The sequence below is a fragment of the Octodon degus genome, unplaced genomic scaffold (assembly GCF_000260255.1).
Source record: "Octodon degus isolate 3935 unplaced genomic scaffold, OctDeg1.0 scaffold00046, whole genome shotgun sequence".
Taxonomy (NCBI): domain Eukaryota; kingdom Metazoa; phylum Chordata; class Mammalia; order Rodentia; family Octodontidae; genus Octodon; species Octodon degus.
This window is the reverse complement of record NW_004524622.1, coordinates 10,604,514-10,618,446: the sequence shown is the minus strand read 5'-3', so window position 1 is coordinate 10,618,446 and position 13,933 is coordinate 10,604,514. Positions and strand designations below refer to the sequence as shown.

The window sequence follows — 13,933 nt, the reverse complement described above, 5'->3', positions numbered from 1 at the left end:
AAAAATGCTTTATGTTATCTGGGTATCCCTTAGTCTAATCCAATTGACATCTAAAATTAACCATCACATGGTGTTATATAATACATGTTCACTCAATACATTTCTTAAACTCCATACAGTTCTGAATTCGGAAATATGTTTGGCCTGAAAGATTTCATATAAGATGCTATGCACTTATACTAATATTCTTTTTTTTTAATATTCTAACAAAAGAAATAATTAACTGAAAGACAAGAAGAACTGTTCCGTATTTGGCATGGCTTATACCGATTATATGCACAAAGCCAGTACCCTCTGTGTTCCAAAACACCTGAAATCAGATGTCAGACTACCCTACCCAAATCAAAACTGATTCTACCTTGTTCTTCCAATGTGTCTCTGTGAAAATTATTCAACCTCCATCAGACTCCTGATCCTCAACATATAGGGGTTTAAGTGGGAGTAAAAGCATTCACAAAGACCGAGAAGATTAAGTGAGCTGTAGAGATGCTTGGCACTTATGATACACTTAATAAAGGCCAGTTGTTATGATCCCTTAGTTGTATATCACATTCATTCCTGATGCCTATGGATGTCCCCCTGGGATGCATGTGATGTACCCAAAAAGCGTGTGTGTGTGTGTGTGTGTGAGTGTGTGTGTGTGTGTGTGTTTTCACTGAAAGAAAATGGTTTTGGCAATTTCATTTGCTTTTCCCTGCATGCTCACCCTTCTCCACTGAAACAGCAATGATGTTAAGAGTCAACTCCTGACTGGCTGCTAAGTCTTCCTCATCCCAGCAACTTTGTTGTCTGCGTCAGCATACTGCACATGCTTAGAAAGCAGCCAGTGACTCACCAGCCTACTATGCTTCAATGGAACAGGCCTTGGGACTACCTCACTGCCCACGTCTTGCTTCTGTTTCCACCAAGTAATATCCTGATCCTAATTTGGTTTTCCAAGCATATTTCTCCACTATCATCAAAAGGAAAATTTTTTAGGAAACTAGAGGATAAGAAGTTCAGGCCAGATGTTTGGATTAAGAAATCAGAAATAACCATTCTTTCCTTTCCTCTGCCTTGCCCGCCTTTTCTTCCACAAGTCAATCCACGAAAATAAAGTTAACACCTACTTCACACCAAATTCACTGCCAGAGCTGGAGTTAGGATCTCCCACAAGAAAGGCCAAGGTTCTGCCATGTAGATTATCCCACAAATCATGAAATCTATTACAGTTGATTTCACAAACCATTAATTACAAATTGAAGTGACCGCTAAGAAGAAAAAATGCAAAGCATTATTAAATTGCTTAAGATACCCTAGGAATTTCAATGATCCTTTTATGAGACAATCATTCCTAACTGAGGACCTACCTGAAGAATGATAAGCATTAACTGGCCAAAGAAGTAGAAGAGTTTCCCAAAGGTGAAATGAAAAGACTTCTTAGGGCTCTGAAAAGAAAAAGTCAATGAATGAAAAAAGATCAAAGTCACTAAAATATGAGAGTGGAAAGAGGCATATAGGTGAGTGATTAGTTCAGAGGTAAAAGAGAGGAAAAAAGAGAACAGAATCAAAAGTAGAAGTTGGCAACACCAAAAGGGTTGACCCAATCTGTTTGTGTACAAGCCCCCAGCTAAGGATACTTCTTATATTTTTAATGGTTATAAAAAATTAAAAGAATATTATTTCAAGATGGTAAATTTATATGAAATTCAAATTTCAGTATCCATAAAGAAGGACACAGATTCAACCATACATTAATGTATTGCTTATGGCTGCTTTCATACTATGATGGTAAAGCTGGGGAACTGAAACAGAGACCACGTGGACCACCAGCGTAAAATACTTACTACCTAGTTTTTCATGGGATAAAAGTTTGCCAACCTCTGTTTTAATGAGATAGTCCAAGGCTAAATTATACAATCTTTTATGGTCACATTAAAAATTGAGGATCTTATTCCAAAAAGTAGGGAAACTCATCAAAGAGTGTGAAACATGACAATGCATAACCAATAGGGCCCAAATTCCTTTGCATTTTAGACCAGGGAGCTTCAAAAACTACACATGCATGAATTTCACTTTCAGACCATGGCTTAACTGGTTTGGGGTACAGCCAGATCTTTGGAATTTGACAAGAGTGGAGGAGAATTCTTAGGTGATTCAAATATGCAGATGAGGTTGGGAAGCATGGATGTAACCCTATTTTCTCCTTTTAAAGATCATCCAAATCCAGAGAGTTTCATTATATGTGAAATTAATCTGCAAGCTATTTTCAAACATAATGATACTTGGCCCATCTAAGCCAATTAATTTAGGATCTCTGGGATGGGGGTCACAAGTATAGCTACTTCTTTAGTTGCTCTGATGGTCCTAATGAGTATCCAGGGTTGCGCACTCTGCATTCACAAGGGCCAAGAATAAAGACACAGACTCTCTGGGAAGGTACTGAATAGCCCAATCAAACGATGATGAAAGTGGAAGGGCTGGCCAGATAGCTCAGCAGACAAAAGCACCTGCTTAGGCAAAGCATACGGACAAGGTTCAATCCCCGACCTGCCATGCCAGTGCCACCTCCAGGGCGTACTGAGAGGGCAATTGAGACTGGGCATGGTGGAGCGCACCTGTAATCCCAGCACTTGGGAGGCTGAAAACAGGAAAAAGTCCGATCTGTATACTGAGACGCTGTAGGCCCTGTACTAGAAACGTTTTTTCTTTTAATTATGAAAATGGATTAAATTGGGAGGCGATGGGGAGGGACAACCATCAGAACTTGGTGCTTAGTTGGTGAGAGTAAAAAGTTTAGGTAGGAGGTTCAAAAACAACCCTCCAAAATCTAGCAAGGAATGGGCCAAAGATAGAGACAGAGAGTCTCTGAGAGGGTATCCTGAGTAGCCCAGGGTACTCAGGTATATACAACTGAAGAAGCATTACTGAAGCAACACTATTGGAATGAAAGCTTTGGAAAAGGAAAGGTTTGGAGAGGAAAGGCATTAGTTCTGTTCAAATATAGACTCTGAAAAGGAGCTTTACAGATTAAAGCTGTAAGTGACTAGAATTAAATGATAAAGAGACTTGAAAACCACCCTACAAAATATTCTTTAAGCAATGGCTACAATGATGTAAGAGAACACAAACAGGCTTTGGATTCAGACCCTGCTCTTACCACATACAATGTGTATGAGTTTCCTCAGCTTCTTTACCTACAGAACTGTATTAAAGGTTTTCATATATGTCTTCTTCATCCTTGGCCAGCAAAACCAATGGAAAACACTCAATAAATACTCTGTCGAGGACGTTGTGAAGAGCTGTGACGTGTTAAGTGCCTAGAAATTTAAGTTGCACAAACAATATATAATAAAATTATAGCATTATCCCCGAAGGGTTTCCAAAAGAGAATGACACAGTGTTACCCTCACAGTGATGTTGTAGGAAGTATATACAAACACCTGTTGGAAAAACATCAAGTGAAGGGAAAAATGAGTACTTAAGTTTGGTAGTTGGGATTGAGTTTAGCTGCAGTGAAAGCACAGTGGTACTAATATAGTTGGTCAGATAGCTAAAGAGCCAGGATTTGAACCATCTTTCCCCCAAAGTCCAAGCAACCCTTTCAGCACCCACATTTACTTTCCAAGCATGGCTCTTGTTCTCCATCTTGACCAAGATGGTCAGAGCTGTAACCACCATGTTCATATCCCATGCAGTAAGATGAGAGAAAGGACAAAATGCAAGAGAAAACACACCAGTTGTCTTAAAGGAAGTTCCCAGAAATCAAAAACTAATATTTCTACTAACATCTCCTGAAACAAAGTTTAGTCACATTACCACACCTAACTGCAAGGGAAGCCAGGATATGTAGTCGTTACACTGAGCAACCATAACCTGCATGAAATACAGGAATTACTGTTGGGAGAACAGAGGTTGGGATACACAGCCAGCAGTATCTGCCACAAGGGGTCAAGGTGCATTAATTCAGATTTCTCCTCCTCTGCTCCCAAGAAGTCCCTCTGTCCCCTGTGCATGAGTTCACCCGTAGGCTGATTCACCTTATGCTCTGCTCGTCTCTTGCCTGGGATACTCTCTGGCCTTTTCACCTCCAATCTAATTCTATCTTTCTTTTAAAACTAATGATAAAATTTATCTTCATCATGATCCTTATTCAAGCTTTTATAATTTTTCTTAAACAGATACACACATATACATAAATGCACAATGCTTAAATTGGTTTGAACACAGTTCCATCCATATAAAGTGCATGTCCTTAGATAAGCCACACTATTTTGTTTTTATTTTATGGAAGGGTCTACAGGGTGTTCAAGGTCTCAATAATAGATCAAACTCGTAGTGATCCACCTGTTTACAGCCTCTCAAGAGCTGGGATTACAGGTGTGCACCACCATGCCCAGTCCCAATCTCTGTCTCAGAGCACCCCGGGGGTGGGGGCAGCACGGCAGCAGTCACATTATTTTTAAATACAAAGAGCACAATATTGATGGATGGAAGGTAACAAGAGGATAGATCTCTTGCTAATGGAAAGGGGTCCAAGAGAATAAGAGAGGGAGGGGAAAGGAAAATAAGTAGAATAAAGATATGAGATGCACCAGGTATAAGAGCCTAGTAACCTGAATGAATGTAAATGTTATACTCATAAACATGAGATAAGATTAATATAATAATACTGACAAGTCACTTGTCTGTGAGCCTCAAGTTTCTCCGACATCGAGTGGAGATACCAATGCTTACCTCACAAAGCTGTGGTAAGGATGAAAGGAGACTTCTGCAAGGAGTCTGTGAACAATCAAGACATTAAACATCTACTAGCTGTTAACATTTCTCCTCTGAGGTGTTACCTTCAGTTACTTACCACAAGAAGAAAATTAAGATTGTTTGTGCAAAATGTTACAGAAGAACAGGGCAGAGGAAGATTTCTTCTCTTCCCTTTCACTTTCTCTAAACAAAACTAAAAGAGGATTTTGTCAATTCTTAAAATGTATCTAAGGGCTACAATTTAATTTTAGAGATGAACAAAGATGACTTCCTTCAAAAAGAAAGGAGCTCTGAAGAAGCCAGCATGCCCCTACACTGCTGATCACAGCAGAACTAAAGCCAAGAGCAGAACACAGATCATCAAAGGGAATGAGTCAGAGTACCTGGCAAGGAAGCAAGACTTGAGCCAGACGCCACCACAGCTAAGCATCACAGCTCTTGGAAACGAGCCCCAAGAGTTCCTGTAACTGTAACAACCCAGAGATGAGCTCTGCTTTCATACATGAAGCTAGAAACGAAGGGTTTCCAATGTATTCAAACAAAGACATGCACCTGCTCAGGTTAATCATAAATCCGATATAGACCCAAGTACACTTCACAAAATGTCGTCAAAAATATTTTTGTCTTTTATTGTAAAACAAAATGCATACGCTGCCAAGTGACTTAACACATACACGGATGCTTTACCAATAATGTTCAAAGTGAAACCTCATGAGCTCTCAATCAAAAAATAGAACATCACACCATCTCAAAAGCTTTCCGCTCTAATGACAGTCTCCTTTGCACCAAGAAGCAATCATTATCCTGATACATATTTTCTTTCTTTTCTTTATTTGTACACATACATACACATGGTGTTGGACTACTTCACTTTCATATGAATGGAATCACACATGTGCATTCTTTCATGCTTTGCTCCTTCTATTGAGCATTATGTTTATGACACTATTTATTCAGAAAAATGATATGCTATCTAATCTCAACTAATCAGCAATTTGTGTTTCAACAGGGTCTCTAGGTCGTTCTGATTCATATTCAAGTTCGATAACCAGTGAATAGCCATTCTGTTGTGTGCCTATACCACAATCGACTTACCCAGCCTACTAATGATATGGGCATGTATTATCTCAAGTTTGGGGATTTCAATTTTGTGGATATTATATATTTTGTAGAAGGCTTTTAGTATACAGGAGTCTCTGATATAAACTTTAAAATAGCAGGAACATAGGAGATACATATTATATATGCATAATCTTTATATGTATCCCACAATACTTGACAACAGCAAATTACTTTCAGAAGGTCTCATCAATCTTCATAACAACTAGAAATATATGAACATTTCCCTTATTTCACATCCTTGTCACACTTTGCATTTTTCAGAAATCTTAATCACTGCCGATCTGAAGAATTAAAATGTTGTTAAGCCTTCCAAGTTGGGATCAAACGTCACATAATCAGCAAACAACTTCAAATGTGAGATTATTCCCAGAAATAGAGTCACACATTGTGTAACAGCACAGATCAGAGATGCATTCTAAGAAATGCAACATAAAGTGATATCATCACTGTAAAAACATCATGAAGTGAGCAGATCCAAACGAGGATGGCGACACCAGCACTGCATGATGCCATCGTATGGGACTACTATTATACGCACCGTCTGGCATTGAATGAATCGCCATCATACGGCACATGACTACATCATATTTGGGTGGTTTTCATGGAGTTAGCCTAATGCAGGAAAAAAAAAATTTATCATGATGAGAAAACATAAAAGTCAAAATGACTGAAAAGTAGAAAGCAAGATACAATGTGTAAGATGCCAAGAACGAGCAGAGACAAATCAAGGATGGTTTAATTACACTAAAGGGTTTGAAGCTGAATCCAATGAACAGAAAAACCAGTGAAAGTTTCAAAGCAGGAAATTCTCATGATGATGTATGTCAATTTGTATGTTAAAATATTTCAGGCACACATCTATTTTTAGCTCTAATTGGATTTCTTGATGCTTCAGATCAATGCAGCTGAAAACAATTTAAAAAGCTAGATAAAGCACAAATAGCCCCCCACACACACACACAAACACATACACACACACGCACCCATGCTTGAAGGCGTCATAGAGTTGTTGAGCTCTCTCGCACTTTAGGGAACATACTCCTAGAGAAAAAAAGCACAGAGGTCAACCAAAATTCCACAGCCACTCTTTTCTCTGTTAGTTGCTAAAATAAAGGGAGAGATAAGGGGCTGAACATCCACGCAAAGAGATCAGAGAGTGACCACTAAGAGGCAAAAATGTCAGAAGAGCTTGTGGCAGGCTCTGGGGCTCGAAAGACAAAAAGCTCATACCTGAGAGGCCAAGATCTCAGTGAGAAAGTAGTAGCAGAAAACTTAGTCTAGCACTTTACCTGATAGTCCTTTCAGGAAATTTGGTAAATCCTGAAACTATGTAGGTCAAGAAACTAAGAAGCCATAAAGAAAATTCCCAAAAAGTGGGAAGTATGTGCAATCTCACAGCTCTGGAGTTCTGGACTAGCCAGGGGAAGACGTCACTGAGAACACAGAAGGCTTGTACTAGAAATTCTGAGAAAGTAACATCCCAGACAGAAGCATCTGCCAATGAAAGAGCTTTATCAAGATTAAAGCACAGCTTACGGTTAGCATAGTCTCTAGTTGGATTAAAAGAATCATTCTCCCAATATGTCTGACAAATAGCTATTTTCTCTGGAGAAAAATAATTATCATTCACAATATCAACAGTTTTTCATATAAAATACTGAATAGACAGTCCAAGTTCACTTTTTGGACAGATCCAATTTACATAGACCAAATTCCCAGAGAGATTAAAACAAATACAGATCACACAAAGAAATCATGAATGAGGGGCCAAGGAGATAGCTCAGTGGAATAAGTGCTTGTCTGGCAAGTGCAAGGTCCTGAGTACAAAAAAAGAAAGAAAGAAAGAGAGAGAAAAAAAGAAAACATGAGTGAGTCACATGCTGGAATTAATACACGAAAAAAAAAATCTACCTATAATGAACACACTACAGTATTTAACAAGATGGAATTAGATGGAAAAGTACAGAAAATTAGAATCAATATAAAAACAATTTCCAGAACTATAAATTTTAATTCCTAAAATCAAGAACTCAATAGATAAGGTTGAATAACAAGTTGGATATAGCAGAAGAAATCCTTAATAAATTGGAAATCACATAAAAACATTTTCAAAACTAAAGCCAGCACTGGGGATGCAGCTCTGTGGTAGAACATTTGCCTACGGTATGAGGCCCAAGGTTCAAGCCCCAACTTGCAATCCCCCTGGGAAAAAAAATAAAATAAAGTACACAGAAAAAAATAAATAAACTGGAAAATACGTGAAAAACTGCAAGAGATATGTGCACACGTAAAAGATATAAAGACATAAGACAAAGAAGAAAGAAAGAATGAAACAGTATAAGTGTCTGTAGAGGGAAAAACTGATGGGAGATATCAATGCACAAATACAAAAATCACTAAGAACCCAAAACAGGGTGATCAGTAAATAAGCAATAAAAAATAATCAGCACTGCCACATCTAGGAACATCACAAAAACACTGATGAAAACTAAAGACAGGAAGATATCTTAAAAGCAAACAGAGGAAAAAATGAATCTTGCCTTCAAAAGTTTAAGTTAATGGCTAACTGGTCAACAGAAATGACAGGCGTCTGAAGACAATGGAACATGATTTATAGTACTGCAGGAAACTGCAAATATAGCATTCCATGCTTCACAAAAGATTTCAAAGTAAAGGTAAAATTAAGACATTTTCTGGGAAGTAAACACAGGATCTTTCACCAGCAAACCTTGACAAAAAAAAAAAAAAAGGAACATGTTAATGGGAGTCGAATTGACAAAAGAAAGGAATCCCAGATGAAAGAAAGCATTATGATACAGGAAAAAGTAAAGAGAAACAGGAAAAACTAAACATGTTGGTAAATGAGAATGAACACTGACTTTAAAAAAAGTTTAAAGCCAGACCTGGTGGTACATGATTGTAATCTAAGCATACTGAGAAGTTGAAACAGGAGGATCACAACTTTGACCCCAGCCTGAGCAACTGAGCAAGACCCTGTCTCAAAATAAGAAATGCAAAGGGCTGGAGATGTAGCTTAGTTAGGAGGTGCTGGGTTCAATTTCCAGTATGGAAGGAAAGAAGAAAGGAAGGGAAGGAGGGAGGGAGGGACAGAAGGAGGGAGAAAGGGATGGAGGGAGGGGGAAGGACAGGATAAGAAAGGGGAAAATAAAAATAATATCTAGTGGTTTTAAAAATCTGTAGGCTTCCTCCTCACTAATTTCTGTTGGTTTACTGAAAAGAATAGTTAATACATAATTTTTGAACAATTTTACATGTTTATATCTGATAATCTGAACATCTACTTTGGAGACAAGAGTATGCATTATAACTACCATTGTTGCATTCCTATCATCTTGATTTTTGAAATTCTGTATTATTTCTCATATTTTATTATTTTTATTCTCTTTTATACAGAAAAAAACCTGTAGGCTTAAAATGGATGATAACATAATACAAAGAGAGTAAGAGAATGCATAGAATTAAAATGCTATAAGATACCCTGCTTTGTATTTACTCAAAAGAAGTTAAAACCGATCTGCAAAATGACTTGTACAGAAATGTATCTTCAGGGAAGCATTATAGGTAATAGCCAGAAGCCTGAAAAGACTCAAATGCCCATGTGTAGGTGAACTGATAAATTATAGCATATTCATATACTGGAATTCTATTCAGTAATATAAATGTAGGCATCGCTGCAAACTGAAAACTATGGATTAAGCTTGCGGCTACGAGCACAGGAAGCCAGAATCAAAGGAGATGCAATTCCACCTAAATGCTGTTCTGGCTAAGCAGAATCATGCTGTGACGTGGAAAGTTAGGGAAATGGGTTTCTGGTGACAAGGGCTGGGCATGGAAAGGGAAGCGCTGGGCGGTTGGCAAGGGTCTACTTTCCAACAGGACATATTTACTTTGCAGGAATTCACAACACTCAACTATAAATAACTAGGGCCGGGGATATAGCTCAACGACATAAGTGCCTGCCTGGCAAGCACAAAGTCCTGAGTTTGAACCCCAATACCACAAAAAAAAGAAATAAAGGAATTCACAACACCTAGTATTGTGCATTTTTCAATATGTATTTCTTAAAAGTAAGCTTAAAAATATATTTGATCATAAAAAAATGTTATACAAAGAATAACAACACTTAGCCACCACTGATATCAAGAAACAAAACAGTCCCAACACAGTTGCTTGCACATACAGCGGTCACACTCTCCCCACCCCGGCAGAGATAGAAAATCACTTTATTGAATTTGATGTTCATCATTCCTCTACATGATTTTTAACTCTTACATCTTACATAAGCTCCACTAAACAATGTATAGAACTGTTTTTGCATGTTTTGAAACTACATATAGAAGGTAACTTGACTTCTATTTTTAAAAAGGAACTTTCTAAGATGAAAAAATTCTATATCTTAGCTGCAGTACTGATTATACTGACAGTACAGCAATCTAAGAATTGTGTATTTTGCTGTAACTCCACATTATCTCACTTTAAAAAAAAAATTAAGTGGACCATTCTAGCTTCTTCACAGGAAATGGATGGGAGGGTGGATAGAAGGGAAGCTAGGAAGCCCAGTTCAAATTCTACAGTAAGCCCAGAGACTGCCAAACTCACTGCTAAGGAGCAAGAAAGGAAAGACCGCTTGAGGTCTCAGACTTTGAAGCTTTAACTGAGAAGTAGAGCACTAACTGGAGAAAGAAGGCCCCCACCAAAAAAGTAAAAGTTTTTTCAAGACATAAGCTTGTGGTTGATAAGTAGAGAGGAAAACCTGAAGACAGACTGGAGATGTGGAATCAACACGGACACAAAGTTCTTGAGAAGGTGAGGGTGCAGAACATAAAGTTTGGGAGGTTGGTCTTCACCAGAACAAATGGCACCTTGCTTGTTAACTAAAAAGAAACAAAAGGAAGAGTAGAATTCAAGGAAGACTAATTAGTGGTAGAAAGATAAAGAGTTCCCATCCAGGGGTTACCCCTTTTTCAATGAACATGCATCATTATATGAAAAGGGTGGGAGGCGGGAGATCTTAAGTCTGTGAAGAACAATATGGCTTCGCATTAGAAAAAGCTGGGAAAACACTGCAGCATTGTAGGGAGTGGTTATGAAAAAAAATCAGAGGTTTCATTTTGGCCAGCATTTGAAATGCCTGACAGGCATGCAAATTCTCACAATACAGTAGGATAAGTTCAAAAGCAAGAATATTGACATGTATCTTTTATTGTGCTCCGTAGAGTACATTGTAACCTATATTGGGTACTCAAGAGGAAATTAATACGGGAATGAATGAAGATGAAATTTTTCACATTTTAATATCACATTTATATCATCTGGCATATTCTGCATTAGAACTGAAAGAAATATTCTTTTGGGGAATAATTCACCTTGGATAGCAAATGCATTTCCTTTTTTCTCTGTTTTCATGTTGCATGTTCTTAGAAGAAAATCAATCTGTTTTTTCTAATTTTATCAATTCTTCATTTTATGCAAAGAAATAATATGCTGATCTTCTAAAATTATTTTTAGGCAGAAGTCACCATGGGGCCACTCTCAGAGGGAAAAAAAAAAGAGAAAAAATCTATATGCCTATATTACCATAATTTCCTACAACCACAGGGATACAGTTAAGGAAGAAACCAGAACCTCTTGCCAAGGTGAACTAACCTCTTCTCTATATTCAAGACGGTCTCGCCCATGCCACATCACCCATGCTCACTCTGGGACGAATGGCTTGACTTCAGGTGTAGGATTCACAGGGTGACCCCAAACAAACCTGGACGTGCCCAGCAGAAAAAAAGCACTGTGTGTCTTAGGAGACAAGTTAGCACAATGTGCTACTTATTTTTCATTTATCAAGTATTAAATGGAAAATTGCACTACTTGGGGCATAAACTGTCATTTGTTTTACTACACCAAGTTCCATTTAAAACGATTCCATTCATGAGGAAGCACTGTTTTGGTTGGTTGAGCAGTCAGATTTCTTTACTTACAATTTATGTCTATACTTAATATGTACACTGAGTGCATGCTCCTAATTCCTGTTGCCACTGCCAGACTGTAAATGCATATGTTTTTGTCATTCTTAACTACAGTAATTCAGAATTTCAGCTGCCAAGTTGGGTGCCAATATTCTCACATAGGCAGTTCATGCTCCGTTCTTAAAATAATTCCTTGTTTGCTGTCAGAACTTCCTGCCATGAGATATAAAATGGCAGGTTCAGTTTTTTTTTAACCTAAAGTTATAACTAAATACCACTATAAGGTTTTCCTTTTTTTCTTCTTGAAGATATTCCCTCTCCTAGCTCCCCTTTATTTAATAATTATAAATCCTGGTCAAACAGTAAGATAGCAAAGCATTTTAAATATCAGCACACCACCAACAGCAGTGTTTTCAAGGAAGAAAAGAAGGAAAATCTCATTTGCATTCTGGATCATCTTCTGAGGCAGTCATTTGAAATGTGAAGGATCAACTATTTTCCTATGTTGGAAGGTCTATATACTTAGAGGTTGTATAGGCAAAGGAAAAAAGCAACTGTTTAACTGTATCATCAAATCCTACAGGCTACTAATCTGTGCTGGTTTATAAGCCACCAGCACAATTCTGGGTGTGAAGATTATGGTTGATTATTTCAGGTCAAGTGAAACAGAACTGATCTGTGGTTGAAGAGCACTGAGACCATATTAAAGGTTCTCAGTTGCATAATATTTCTGGGGACAACTTCTAGCTTCACTGTAAAATCTTAAAATCTTAGTGTCTATAGAGAACAGGAGGTTTCCTACTTCAAATTGACACTCAGAGCTGCAATCTCCTCTAGCATCCCTGTTTTGATTACTTCATTGAGGGAGTTCCCAAGAAACGGTTTCCAATGAATACAATAGAGAAAAACTAGAACCTACCTTTTCGACAAGGAGTAAGGGTCCAGTCAGTGAGCTGGCAAGAAAGCACCAGCATTGTCAAACGCTCAAATCAGACTTCCACAAGAACGAGATTGAGAATTAGCAATTACAAGAATAAAGCGTTTAAGACAGGTAAACCCCTACTTCTGGAACCATCCAAGCTCCTTTCATTGGCCTAGGGAATTGCTCCTACAATCAAAAGCAGGGTAGCTTTTTTGCATCTGGTTTATTAAAGCAAGGGTTTACCAAGTCAAAAAGCATCAAATCTCTTCCTTCTGAAAACTAAGCCAAGGAACCCCCTGGTGGAACTGCTAATGCGTAAAGTAAAACAGTATCTAACTTTGGTCTTAAAATTATTACTACAATAAACGAGAACATTTCAGGTTTTTCTTTTAAAGGTGCATGTGTATAGGCTGTCACTGAAGTTGTATGTAGGGTTGCTGCGTGTGGGACTGTATTTTAAGCTCAGCCTTTCATTCCTCCCCCCAGCCCCCCTCCCCCCGTGAAATCAGCCCTAATCCTCCCAGGAAAGGCGAGAGCACAGGGCTGAGCAGAGCAGCGAGCACATCCCGGCCAGACCCGGGACGGGGCGGCCTGGCCCTTACCTGTCAATGCTGATCACGCACAGAGTCATGATAGAGGCCGTGCAGCACATGACGTCCATGGCGATGAAGACGTTGCAGAAGAAGTGCCCAAAGATCCACTTGCCCCCGATGAGGTCAGTGACGCTGACGAAGGGCATGACCGCCACGGCCACCGAGAGGTCGGCCAGCGCCAGAGACACGATCAGGTAGTTGGAGGGCTGGCGGAGCTTCTTGACGAAGCACACGGAGATCACCACCAGGCAGTTGCCCGCGATCGTCAGCAGCGTGATAAGCGTCAGGATGGAGCCGATCACAACTTTCTCGGCTCTGCCGTAGTTAATCTGCTCTCCGCAGCCGGAGACATTGTCCGGGGTCCCGTCCCAGGTGGGCGAGGGGCTGGCCGTCACCTCGGGGACCCCGGTCAGCAGGTGCGGCGTCCAGGAGAGGACACCCGGCTGGGCGCCCCCGTCGGGGCTCAGCTCCGGCAGCCCGCGCTCGGGCAGGAGGATGGAGCGGAGGTGCCCGAACAGATCCGGACGGCCGCTGCTGTTAGCGTCCATCACCATCGTGCCGCCGCGCCGAAGCCC

General features: G+C 39.3%; 1 protein-coding gene across 2 annotated transcripts in view; it reads right to left on the bottom strand.

Moving 5' to 3' along the window:
- Htr7 (5-hydroxytryptamine receptor 7) overlaps positions 1-13,927 on the bottom strand; it is a 152,630-nt gene extending 138,703 nt beyond the window's left edge. For both annotated transcript variants that reach the window (XM_004632069.1, XM_004632068.2), the window contains exon 1: positions 13,368-13,927. In XM_004632069.1, coding sequence (XP_004632126.1) covers positions 13,368-13,912 — 545 coding nt within the window. In that variant the 5' untranslated portion in view covers positions 13,913-13,927. The remainder of the gene's footprint in view (positions 1-13,367) is intronic.
- Between the last annotated feature and the right edge of the window lie 6 nt (positions 13,928-13,933).